The 14,065-nt window shown below is 35.8% G+C and overlaps 1 protein-coding gene across 1 annotated transcript in view; it reads right to left on the reverse strand.

Moving 5' to 3' along the window:
- The window catches only part of LOC114328826 (cathepsin L), a 54,011-nt gene extending 46,239 nt beyond the window's left edge, over nt 1-7,772 (reverse strand). The window contains exons 1-2 of the mRNA XM_028277774.2: nt 7,609-7,772; nt 7,264-7,364 (exon numbers count right to left, since the gene is read on the reverse strand). Of these exons, the coding sequence (XP_028133575.1) occupies nt 7,264-7,356 (93 nt within the window). The 5' untranslated portion in view covers nt 7,357-7,364; nt 7,609-7,772. The remainder of the gene's footprint in view (nt 1-7,263; nt 7,365-7,608) is intronic.
- Between the last annotated feature and the right edge of the window lie 6,293 nt (nt 7,773-14,065).

Here is a 14,065-nt window from a genome sequence, read left to right on the forward strand (position 1 = left end):
TAATCTGACGCGCTCGAGTAACTGCAAAAAGCCCCGCTTTAGCTCCCCTACCATTATCTATTTTTGTGAATATAATAATTTTATTGTTCTGCTTTGAAGTTCTTTTGCTACAAAAACTGTGGATTCTCAAAACAAGAATACAAAAAAAATTATTGTGCTTTTCACTTTTTTTGGTACATATTAATGGTATAACTTGTCCTCTTTCATTTGATACCTGTACTGCATGAAAATACTAGATGAAAATACCGAAAAGAACAAAAATTAATTTATACACATAGAAATTATAGAGTAGAGATATTTAGTACAATACAGCCAGTTTTATAAAACAGTTCCCCTGAAAATTGTGAGGAATAGAAAGGTAGGGAATTATCTTTTATCTTAATTAAGTACATGGTGAATATTGAGAATAATATATTCAATGGTAATATAGAATTGATTTATCTTTCCTAATAGTCGGAGAGATAGAAGCGGATTTTGTGCGTGATAAGTAATATGGAAAAACTATACGGAGATATGTTGAATTAGTTGTGTACATGACTTTCACCAACGGCCGGAAACCAGAGTTGGGGCCGAGGGTAGTTATAAGGGGTCAAAGTCGCGGATTTTATTATTTTTTTTATGACGCTCATGATCGATATAGTGCACCAAAATTTGGGAATAAGTAGGTCATGACGTAACTAAGTAAAATCTGTAGGGGCGGAACGCTGCGTGGCCGACAAAGGGGTGGGGGTAGGGGTGAATATAAAAAATATAAAGGGTTTTTTGCGACGTTCGTGATTGAGATAATCGACCAAAATTTGGGAATAAGTAGATCATGATATTACTAAGTAAAATGCCCAGAGCCGGAAACCAGAGTTGGAGATGAGGGTAGTTATAAGGGGTCAAAGTCGCCGTTTTTATTATTTTTTTTTTGTGATGCTCATGATCGAGAGAGTGCACCAAAATTTGGGAATAAGTAGGTCATGACGTAACTAAGTAAAACCTCCCGGGGTGGCACTCTGCGTGGCCGACAAAGGGGTGGGGCAGGGGCAAATACAAAAAATATAAGTGTTTTTTTTTGCGACATACGTGATTGACAGAGTGCACCAAAATTTGGGAATAAGTAGACCATGACATAACTAAGTAAAATCCTCAGAGCCGGAAACCAGAGTTGGGCATGAGGGTAGTTATAAGGGGTCAAAATCGCCGTTTTTATTATTTTTTTTGTGACGCTCATGATCGAGAGAGTGCACCAAAATTTGGGAATAAGTAGGTCATGACGTAACTAAGTAAAACCTTCCGGGGTGGCACTCTGCGTGGCCGACAAAGGGGTGGGGCAGGGGCAAATACAAAAAATATAAGTGTTTTTTTTTTGCGACATACGTGATTGACAGAGTGCACCAAAATTTGGGAATAAGTAGACCATGACATAACTAAGTAAAATCCTCAGAGCCGGAAACCAGAGTTGGGCATGAGGGTAGTTATAAGGGGTCAAAATCGCCGTTTTTATTATTTTTTTTGTGACGCTCATGATCGAGATAGTGCACCAAAATTTGGGAATAAGTAGGTCATGAGGTAACTAAGTACAATCTCCAGGGGTGGAACGCTGCGTGGCCGATAAAGGGGTGGGGTAGGTGTGAATATAAAAAATATAAGGTGTTTTTACGACATGCTAGATTGAGATAGTGCACCAAAATTTGGGAATAAGTAGACCATGACTTAGCTAAGTAAAATCCCCAGAGTCGGAAACCAGAGTTGGGTATGAGGGTAGTTTTAAGGGGTCAAAGTCGCAGTGTGTATTATTTTTTTGTGACCAGGCACAACATTTGTCCCCCACGCAGCGTTCCGCCTCTGGAGATTTTACTTAGTAATGTCATGATCTACTTATTCCCAAATTTTGGTGCACTATTTCAATCACGAACGTCGCAAAAAAACCCTTACATTTTTTTATATTCAACCTTGCCCCACCCCTTTGTCGACCACGCAGCGTTCCACTCCTGGAGATTTTACTTAGTTACGTCATGACCTACTTATTCCCAAATTTTGGTGCGCTATCTCGATCATGAGCGTCACAAAAAAAATAATAAAAAACGGAACTTTGACCCCTTATAACTACCTTCCCTCCCCATTCTGGTTTCCGGCTCTGGGGATTTTAATTATTTATGTCATGGTCTACTTATACCCAAATTTTGGTGCACTATCTCAATCACGAAGGTCGCAAAAAACCCGTTATATTTTTTATATTCACTCCTACCCCCACCCCTTTGTCGGCCACGCAGCGTTGAGCCCCTTGAGATTTTACTTAGGTACGTCATGACCTACTTATTCCCAAATTTTGGTGCACTATCTCGATCATGAGCGTCATAAAAAAAATTATAAAATCCGCGACTTTGACCCCTTATAACTACCCTCGGCCCCAACTCTGGTTTCCGGCCGTTGGTGAAAGTCATGTACACAACTAATTCAACATATCCCCGTATAGTTTTTCCATATTACTTATCACGCACAAAATCCGCTCCCAGCTCTTAGACTATAAAGAGAAGATAGAGAAGAACATGAGCTTCCTAATTAATAATAGGTTTTGTTTTTAATATAATTGGTGCAATCGGGATCAAGTGATTTGCTTCAGTTTTCTGTGATTGACAAAGAGGTCATGATTGATTTTCTGGATAAATGCAGAATGTAAAGTTGACACCATCTATCTATCGCCCGTCGGCAAATTCAAACAAAAATATAACTCCAGACCATCTTTTACCACCTTTAGTCCAGACAAATTAATATATGTATTTAATATATTTTTACCACCAAAAATGAGATGTTTTAATCAAATATTGCTTCAAATATAATCTGCAGAATAATTTTGAATCACGTTCCGCTAATGAACTTGCTTTTTTGTCCTTAAAAGTAGAAAAAAGTTTCAATTCTATTGCTTAATATTTCATCTAAATATAATCGTCTAACAATTTTAACTGTACTAATGCCCAAGTATACATTTTCAAGTGTTAAACTGATTGATTTACAATGAGTAACCCGGTTGTAAAAATACCGGCGTGTGCCTTATCACAAAGGGACATCGGTTTACTCGAATTTCATAACAATACAAATGTTATCTGTTTGAATTTGCCGACGGGCGAAATATCTATGGACCCGACTTTAAATTACCATTCAATGTTATTGACCATTCTGTAAGAAAAAAATATGAAGAGGAGGCACAAAATGCTGTCCAAATATATCTCCTTCCTACATGATACCATACACACAAATTTCATGTTGCCAAGCAAAGGAGTCACGATATGGGGATTAAATTACTCAAACACACCTCTTATTCACAAGATCTGGCTTCATCTAACTTTCATGTGTATTTTCAACTGAAAATAAGTCCAAAAGCTCTTATACCTATTTCTTTTGACTGAAACCAATACAGAATTGATGCCTGGTTTGCAGAGAAAGATTTTTTTTAATCTAGAGGCTAGGTTTACCCTAATAAATCTATCCAACTAAGAGATTATACTGAATTATAGAATACTATGGCTTTCAAATTTTATTGGCTTCTAGAATAGTAGATTAAGAATTTTTGAATAAATATTGGACAAACAAAGACTACTGTACAGAATATGCTGTTTGATACTGTTAGCTTGAGATGTACAAGGTGTCCCGAAAAGATTGGTCATAAATTATACCACAAATTTTGGGATTAAAAATAGGTTGATTGAACCTTACTTACCTTAGTACAAAATGTGCACATATACAAAAGTTACAGCCCTTTGAAGTTGCAAAATGAAAATAAATGTTTTCCAATATATCGAAAACTATTTTTTACTGAAAACTAGAGATTTTTTACTGAAAATGGACATGTGGCATTCTTATGGTAGGAGCATCTTGAAAAAAAAAATTATAGTGAAATTTATGCACCCCATAAAAATTTGATGTGGGTTTTGTTCCCTTAAACCTCCCTAAACTTTTGTGTATGTTCCCATTGAATTATTATTGCAGTAAGTACTGTTACTTAAACATAACATAATGTTTTTAAAACTTTTTTTGCCTCTTAGTACTTTCTCGAAAAGCCAGTTTTTATCCAGATATTTTGAATATTTGTCAAATCCACCACATATTTGTATATGGTAAAGTACGATTATAGAGACCTGGTAATAATATGAAAAATTTATAATTTACATTTTTATAATATGAAAAAATACTAAGAGGCAAAAAAGTTTTAAAAACACTGTGTTTAACCAATCGTACCGCAATAAAAGTTTAATTGGAACGTAGACAAACATTTGGGGGGTTTAACACTAGAAAGCAGAAGGGGTCAATTTGGCCCCTGTTGCGATTTATAGTTATTGTAGTTTTTTTATTTGAGGCAATAATATTTTCATATTTTATGACTTTTAATATTTTGATACAAAGCCTTGTTTAAAACAAAAAAATATTGTTTACTAAATTTATTTAATGGTTTTTTTAACAAATCTACCATAAAAGTCTAAAGGGGCCAAATTGGCCCCGTGTAAGTTATTATCATTTTCTGGTAAATTCGACGATCCTTTCTTTCAAATTCCTGTTGAATGGGTAAAATTATATTTATGCATGTTTATTGTAAATGGTTACCCTTATACTGGTACTGATCATCTACATAATACAGATACAATTGTTGGCGAACACAAGTGAACACAAAGATGCAATTATTGGTGTAGGTGTAGAGGACCAAATGACACGTATTTCTACTACAAAAGCAACTTCAAGAAGATGGCCTATGTACGTGTTTTATCATACTCTTGACTTGGAAGCAATAAATGCATGGATTATTTATAAAGAAATAACTGGAAGTAGACTCAGTTTCCGTAAGTTTATTCTTCGGCTGTGTGAAGAATTATGGGCCCCATACCTTGTCTTCTGAAATTTGGAACTACGTCTAGCAACACCAGGTCTACCAACAACTATTACTGTTACTATCCAAAAACGAAAAAAATATCAGTTGAAAATATTTTGTAAAGGAAATCATACTTCAAATCATTGCCAGGGTTGTAACAAGGCAATGTGTGGCAAATAATTGTATGGTGTTCCGAATGTTTTTGATGGGCAGCGAATGTGTTAAACAATAAAAGTAAAAAATAAAATTAGATTATACCATCTAGTTGATTTAATTTCTTTAAACTGAGTTTTAATTGATTAAAGAATGTGGGGCCAAAATGATCCCTTCCGGCTTTCTAGGTAGGTATGCTAAGCCAGACATTCTAGTGTTAAAGGAACGAAACCTCCATAAATTTTTTATGTAAACATATTAAAAAAGAAGCCGCATCTCGATAAAAACTGGCTTATCGAAAAAATACTAGGAGGCAAAAAAGTTTTAAAAACATGGTGTTTAATTAATGGTACCACAATAATAATTCAATTGGAACGTACATAAAAGTTTGGGAGGGTTTAAGGGAACAAAACCCCATAAAATTTTTATGGGATGGGAAGAATTCCGCATGTCCATTTTCAATAAAAAATCTTTAAGAGTTTTCGATATATGAAAAAAAAATCGATTTTCATTTTGTAACTTCAAAGGGCTGTAACTTTTTTTGTGTGCACTATTGTATATAGGTAAGTGAGGTTAATCAACCTATTTTCGACCCCAGAATCTGTAGTATAATTTACGACCAATCTTTTCGGGACACCCTGTATAATGACTACATCTAATGAGATAATTCTCATTTTGAATATAAATATGAGTATAGGAGATTAGCCAGATGTTAAATTTTAAGAAATGAGGTAAGTAAAATTAAAAATTGTTTCAATAGTTTCACAGGGAAACATCTTTTTTGTTTTTAAAAGGTTAAAAATAATCTTAGATAATATAGAAGGGGGATTAATACTAACAGAGCAAAATACAATATAAAAAAATATGCAGCTCTATGCTAGAACATAGGTAATACAAAACACAGAATATATAGAAAAAATAAAGGTCACAGCTTCCACATGAACTTATTTTTCCTCTCTATAATTTTAATCTATGTACTTAAAAATATTGACAAAAATATGTCTTGAAATAGCTCCTTTAGAAAATAATAATAACTTTTGTTGATGAGTAACTAATACATGTGTAGTAAAAAATAAACAACTTACACTTGATCACTTGATTACCAAACTATTATTGATAATATTCAATAAATATTTATATTAAACTGGTGAGGAAATCAAATTTTTTTATTGCTTCATTGGATAACTGTCTTCAAAAACAAAGAAGCTATTGCATTGCGTCAGCAAAAAAAACGGGATTCATTCATGTATGTTTTCTATTTTAATCCCTAACAAAAAGCTTTTTGAAAATTCTTTAGATAATTTTTGGATTTCGCAGTACTTAATACTTATTGTATTTAAAATTTAGGTGCTAAATTTTAATACTACTGAAATATTAAATATTAGATAGAGAGGCAGAATTTAACCCTTAAGTACTAACATCTTAAATCAATGGCGTAAACACTAACTAACCGCCTGACAGACGGGTTTAACATTTTAGTGGTAATTTTTGTTTTTGTTAAACATTTTAATGCAAAAAATTATCTCGATGACTTACTGAAAGTATTGATTATCTAAAAAACACAGTAGTTAATCTCGTTTTTTTGTATTTATTAAAATAAAAGACATTATAACAAGAATGGAAGGATTGTTTGTGTAATTTTTTACTCCTGACAAAAAGTGTGATAAAAATTAAACAAATTAAAGAATCTTAATAAAAATTTATAATCGAGTTAAACAAATAGTAAGAAAAATGAAAATAATAAGGTTTTTAAAAAATGTTAAAACAAAAAAAAACTGACAGGTACTACACTTAGTACAGTGTAGCAATGGTAGTCAGTGACAACATTTTCATCACAAATTGATTCCACTTCGCTTATGTCGTCTTCACCTCATATAACCCTTTTAAAAGAGGTTCCTCAGGGTATTTATTCCCTTATTTGATGTTTTTTGACAAACTGGGGCACATTATGTGTAATGACGAACTGGGCACAAATACTAACACCCCGTCTATTAGACGGAAGTCACACTTTGAGCCTAAATATCTTTCGAATAAAAACTTGCAGCAACTTGCCGAATTCAGTACTACTAAAGAACAACCCAACTTGAAAAGTCATAAACGGGTGACCTTCAAAATTTTCTAGGAATAGAAATATCCCACTTTCGATAAGCGATGCCGTCTGAGAGACGAGGTGTTAGTACTTAAGGGTTAATAATAAGTTGTTTGAAAATACAAACTTGCTTTTATATATGTTTTATATGTAATTAATAATAAAAAAAACTGACCTTGAAAGCAGTCCATTCTTCTTGAACCAAATCAACAAAGGAAATGGCCTGGCAACCCACAAAAAATGCAACAAAAAGCAGCAAAAACTTCATGATGTATCCTGGAAAAATTATTATTAGAAGTACTCTTCAACAATTACGCTTTGTACAGTTTTTTATAGACGTTACTATAATTGTAGTTATTAAATAAATTATAAATATATCTGAAGGTTACCAAGCTTGTTCTATGATCTAAAATCGTAGAAAAGGGTAGAAACCCTTAGATACATTTTACCAAATAACACTACAAAAACGTTGTAAAATGTAAAATCCTTTGTTTAAGAATATTAAGAGTCTAGGACTTACCTATTTAACAAAACTATTAACTTGAAGGTCTTGACAACAAATGATTTTCAAACTGTAAATTCAACTGTTTATTAATAATGGCAGTGGTCCTTCCCAGAACGATATCAACAAAGAATCCCACCCCACTTCCTCTACAATCAGTCAGATGATTCGTATTTCTTGGAGTGGGGGAAGCTAAAGGACAAGAGAGGAGATGTTGATTATGGCTAATATTACAAATCTGCAGAAAGGAAAACAAAATAATATGTACACTGGTCAAAACGAAAAAGGAGCCACTTATAAAAATGTTCGTAGTTTTCAAATCCAAATCATTCCTTTTATCATTACATAATATACAGTCGAACCCGCTTATTAGAGTACCGGTTATAGGAATATCCCGGTTTAAGGAATAGAAATTTGAGATCCCGAAGTACCGGTTATAGGAATATCCCGGTTTAAGGAATAGAAATTTGAGGTCCCGAAACGTTTCTATTTACTCCTTAATAAATTTATCCGCTTATAGGAATATGTTTTAATTCATTAATATCGCTTAATCGAATATTATTCAAGTGGACGAACCAGTTTTTATTCATATTTTCCAAAAAAATTAAAATTATGTCTGGGTTATTATATTTTTCAGATAATAAATACTTTATTACGCACCAGTTGGACCCTTTTACGAAATACAACAGGCCATAAAATACCTACTTTTACTTGTCTCACAAAACTTGTAAAAATTTCTATTGCGACCTACCTCGTTGCAGTTATAAATTTTATTGGTTAATGGTTTATTAACTTCGACAATACAATGGCAGACAAGAATAGAAATGTTCTCTTTTATTGATAACCGCTTTTATTTTAACAATCCGTTTTTTGCCTGCCAATGTGCCAATTCATCAAAACACAGAGTTCGACAAAATAAAGGACGAATATTTTTAAGAGTTGTTTCGTTTGACGATAATTTATCGGTTTTCGAAGATACTGAAGATTTAGAACAAAACAATGAAACCACCCAACTCAATATTAAAGCGAAAGATGAGGCAAAAGATGAAGATGTTTTCGATTTTGTGGATATTCCATCCAATTTGGCAAGTCCTAACCGTTTGTAATATTATAAGAAGATTTCTGGAGGGCCAATTCAATGTAATTTTTTCTAATTTGTATAACTTAAAGATTTTTCAAAAAAAAATGAGAGGTAATTTTGGCGTATGCATTTTAAATAAGATAATATATACATGTTTACATATTGCACACATTTCATGCTTACTAATGGATTTATGCACAGAAAATGTAATTTGGTTTTTTAATAAAATAAGTTACACTGCTGTATCATTGACATTAGAGGACCTAAAACCATATAAATATAATGTAAATGTAGGTACATACATAGCATGTACTATTATTATATAGGTCTATTCAGTAGGTACACTTATTTCTACCAGCCATCAATGATCGGGTATTAGAATATCCCGGTTATAGGAATATTTTTGCTTGGCACGAAGACTATTCCAATAAGCGGGTTCGACTGTATTATTTTTATTTGATTAAACCTAAGGCTTTTCGCTATAAATATAGCAAGGTTTTTGTTACTGAACTGTAAATTTTCTTGTGAAAAAAAATAAAAAGTGATACAGTGGAACCTCGATCATCCGTCTCTCTATTAACTCACCTCTGTTAACCGTCAGGGTCTATACATAAGTTGTTATATTGACTACATAAGTAAAAATTTAGTCATCAATTCATTTTGTTTGAGCATTGCGATAAGCCAAACGAAATTTGTTGAAATGTACACGTGCAGTTATGCCACCACCGCATTTTTTTATATAAATAAATTTTTGTTCTTATTCAGGACTCTGGATTAAATTTCAATTTTGATAAATGATACCATGCTTTTAGAGTTCTATTGTTAGAATCGCAAGCCGAAAATAAAAACGCACGGCACAATAATTATTAGATTTGATGATTTTACGTCGATTAAGAAATTCAGCCGTTGCAACATGTGAAGTAACAATAAAACAAACAAAGATTTCGGAATATTTTAAATCAAACTGATTCGACTGTACTAACATAAATCCCTCTAATATTGTCAAATAAAACATACAAATACAATTTGAGAGCTATATGTACTATGAATTTTTTTAATGTTCTGGTAACCGTCTTTTCGATTCTCCGTCATACCCTTGGTCCCGTGCCCTGACGGATAATCGAGGTTCCACTGTAAATGTGGAATATTCGATTTATTTTTTTAATAACAGCGGTGCTAAAAATTATTTTAAAACAAAACTAATAGCGTGTATGGGCTCCTCTACCTCGCTGAATTTCTGCACAACGTCCAGACATAGGCGTCCAGACATAGACGTCCTACTTTCAGTCACATATTTCGTATAGTTTCTTGATCTAGTTGTTCCCATTCTTCCACAAGAACTTCCTCGATATGTTGTAGGTTTCTTAGTGGCTGACGATCCTTCAAGCGCTTTCCGATTGTATCCCAAATTTGTTCAATTGGATTCAAATCGGGACTCCTCGCTGGCCAGTCCATAACCTGAATAACTCGCCAAATAACTACTGAGTGTACTGGGTCAGATCGAGCAGTCATTTAAAGTTATCCCACTAATTGATATCCCATTAATTCTTAATAACTTTATTAATTCTTAATGTCTACTGGGTATACGTAAATATTTAACTTCCTACCTAATGCAATAAACAATTCACATTAAATTAAGTTAGTGCTCGTATTTCGTTTTGATCAGTGTATTAAATAGGGGCATCCTTATTTTTTTATTATATTATTTTTCAAAACATTAGATATAGACAAAGGAAAAGGATATACGATGGGAGAAAAATAGACAAAAATCCTCTGTTATGCTGACGACGCAATCTTAATCTCCGATAACGAGGATCACTTACAGCGAATGGCACAAACTTTCAATACACTGGCGAAGAACTATAGCATGAAAATATCAAGCTAAGACCAAATCCTTGGTAATGTCGAGGGAACCCATAAGATGCACATTAGTAACTAACAACGAACTAATATATTGAACAAGTCTTGAGATTCGAATATGTGAGACTCGAAATATATGTAGTTATGGAGTTGTTAAAGAGAGTGCCGAAAGCAAGCAAAGAAAAGTAAAGCCAATTACGTATCAGGATGTCTGAGGGATGTCATCTGGAGCAATTAAAATATGAAACAGGAAGGGAAAGTACACAAATACAAATCATGTGTAAGACCGATCATGACGTACGCGATAGAAACAAGATGTGACACAGGAGAAAGCAAGAGCATACTGAGAACATCGAATCAGAAATGATAACGTTGAGGTCAATAACTGAGAAAACACTGAGAGACAGAATACCGAACGACAGAATAAGAGATATCTGTAACATACAAGGCCTAGTAGGATGGGGAGGACAAAGAAGACGAGAGTGGAATCAGCCTGTGATGAGAATGGACAGCGAGAAAATAGCCCGTAAAGCCAGAGATTCAAAGCCAACAGGCAAGAGACCAATAGAAAGGCCCTTTAAAAGGTGGCGAGATAGCTGGCAGTCAACATCACAGCTACGAATACAAGCTCAAAATCGGTTAAGACAGGTCAAGAGGTCTAATATAAAAAGAAGAAGAAGAAGAAGAAGAAGATATAGACGATGGTCTAAAAATCAATTGACCTAAATAAAAAATCACCTAAGAGCATCTCTTCTCTATTGCGCACAATACGTAACGAATAATAAAACAGCAGGTATAGGGGCTTTTTAATTAAAGCATTTCTGTATCAGCTTCTTCGTTATCAAAGTTTAACGTTAATGTTATCATAATTTGTATAGGCAATCATTAGCAACAGAGCATTAGAAATCAATATAGTAGAGTATCTGCTTCATCTTCATAAATTGTGAATTGGTAGGTACTTATATTACTGATCAAATAGGTACACGTTAGACATAGCTTCATCGGAGTTCTCTTCTGGATCCTTTTACTTTATGCACTATGGTTATGGTAGATCGGGTCAGGGTCCATTTGTTAGTCCTTCAGACACTCAAAAAACCTCCTAAGGCGCGTCCATTGTACCATCCCTATCATACGGACTAGGCCCATAAGATCCTGGTTGTCAATGTTCCTGAAGACCATAGGTCCTTCAGGCCGCTTAAAAGTAGAAGTTGGGCTGTAAGACTTTTGGATGGCCTTACTATGTGGAGCTTAGACTTTCTTATGCCTCCACAACTGGCCCAGATGTCCTGGAATTTCCGCAAAATATCTCCTTGGGACTACACCAACCAGTACTGAAGGGTAGTCCAATCAGAGGTTCGGGTCTCACATGCAGAGTGGATGAGCCCAGTCTTGCTGGGCATCAGTCCATTCGTTTCAATGTTTGTCCCGGTATCCATAACAAGTTAATTCTATTGGTCAGCGCAACGTCAACCAGTTCTCTATTGAACCAAGAACCAGCTTAGAACTGACTTTGTCATTGTCAGAGCAGATACAGGTGGTCCGGCCTAAGCAAACCTTATCTATTATCTTCTGAGCACATATCAGGATCGCAAAGATCTCGTTCTGAAAGATAGAAGGAACCACACCCCCTCCCAGTGTAGCAATCGTTGGATTGTTCGTACGAGCAAGTCCATCAGGGCCTGGTCGACAGCTTTTACCATGAACCGACTTTTCCACAGACGCGTGGATTTCGTAGACGCACGCGTCTTTTCAGGACAGCTCCGCTTGAGAGCCGCCTCAATAAGTCTCCCATAGCACCACTAAACTCCAGAAACTCGTCCATTGTAAATACCGACGCATCTATCCCTTCACGGACAATCAGGCTGCAAAGGCTATCCCCTCAACTCCTCAAGCAAACGATCCTCTAACAGTTTCGACACCGGTTACAGTGCATAACCTCTTGAGCTGTCGCTCTCGGTATTTAGGAATTGTCTCTACACCTTTTTTGTCCTCCTCACTGGAGCCTTTCAGGTGATCCTCCTGACGAGTCGTATATTCGACTGAGCCTTGGGGACAAGCCAGTGCGAGCCCCAGCTTTGTCCCTTTCATTCTGCAGAGCCGCAACTGAATAGTCACGTGCACCCTGAATCTGCCAAGGTGCCAAGAGGAGCTCGAAGTCGCTCAATGTGAACCCAATGGCAGTCTCCGGTATTAGAAAGGGAAGTTTCTTCTAAAGACTAAACTGAAGCGCAGGGCTCTGACTAAGACCCACTACCACGAAGCACCGCCCGAGCCTGGTTTTTTGTAGCCCCTGTCCTGTTTCTTTTTTCATCGTTAACCTCTTAATACCTGTTTGTAAAACTGAGAGGTCATCATCTGTATCTCTTCCTTTTGAGTCACCGCAGCTTCTCAAAGAGGCACCGTTCACGTAGAGGCCTTCTACTAGCGGGCCGGAGACCCTAATGGAGGATAGCGTCGTTACAGCCCCCAGGGGAGCTTAAATAGAACTCTCTGAAGGGGTGGTTTCGGAGGCCCGCAAGTGAAAGTATTCCGCCCAGAACGGAAGAGCGGGAATGCGGAGACCCCTGTAGGGGAGCCATTAGCTGCTACTAGGGACACGAAGGTCCACACGGGGAGTCCTCCGATAATAGTGAGGAGGAGACACCCGTTGTGGGAGCTTACCACAGCTTCAGAGCTGATATACCACCCGGGGTAGCTACTCATCTGAGAGAAAGAGTTTGATTTTGTTTTTGATTCATGATCCCTTAGCAGGTCCCCCGACCAGAGCCCCGTATGACCGGATAAGCCGACTTACAATGGGGTTTCGCCTTTTTACCCCCAGAGAAACGCTACGGTCGCTACTATTTCAGCGACCTTCCATCCATAGCGCGTTACCTTCATCTCGAATACGAGGAGCTGGTCCACAGCGGGGTTTTGGTAGGAGATTAAGAGATTTTACCCCCTTTCTTTCCTCCTTAAGCCACTCTAGCCACAAATTTTCTTCAGCAGTTCTCCTATCCGCCACCTGGAGACGCGCCAGATAGGTAGGTATCTCAACATCCTGGACTCCGTATCATCGAAGTACTTTTTCGTCGAATGTCGAATTTATTTTCTTTGACGAAAGGTGCATAAAGCTACCTTTATAATATACTTGTAATAAAATAAGATATGGCTTCACAGCTAACATATTATACCTATTTCTTCTTCTTAAGGTACCTTCTCCATTACTGAAGGTTGGCTATAACTAAACAAATTGCTTTCTATCTTGAGCGGTTCTTAGTATCGAATGTGTGTCCAAAAATTTGCAAGTCAGGCCCTGGTCCCCATGCTGGTGTTTTTACAATCCGGTTACTCATTGTAAATCAATCAGTCTAACACTTGAAAAGCTGATATTTGGGCATTAGTACAGTTAAAATTGTTAAACGATTATATTTAGATATTAAGCAATATAATTATTGAAACTTTTTTTCTACTTTTAAGGACAAAAAAGCAAGTTCATTAGCGGAACGTAATTCAAAATTATTCTGCACATTATATTTGAAGCAATATTTGGTT

Source organism: Diabrotica virgifera, chromosome 2 (assembly GCF_917563875.1).
Source record: "Diabrotica virgifera virgifera chromosome 2, PGI_DIABVI_V3a".
NCBI classification, from domain to species: Eukaryota; Metazoa; Arthropoda; class Insecta; order Coleoptera; family Chrysomelidae; genus Diabrotica; species Diabrotica virgifera.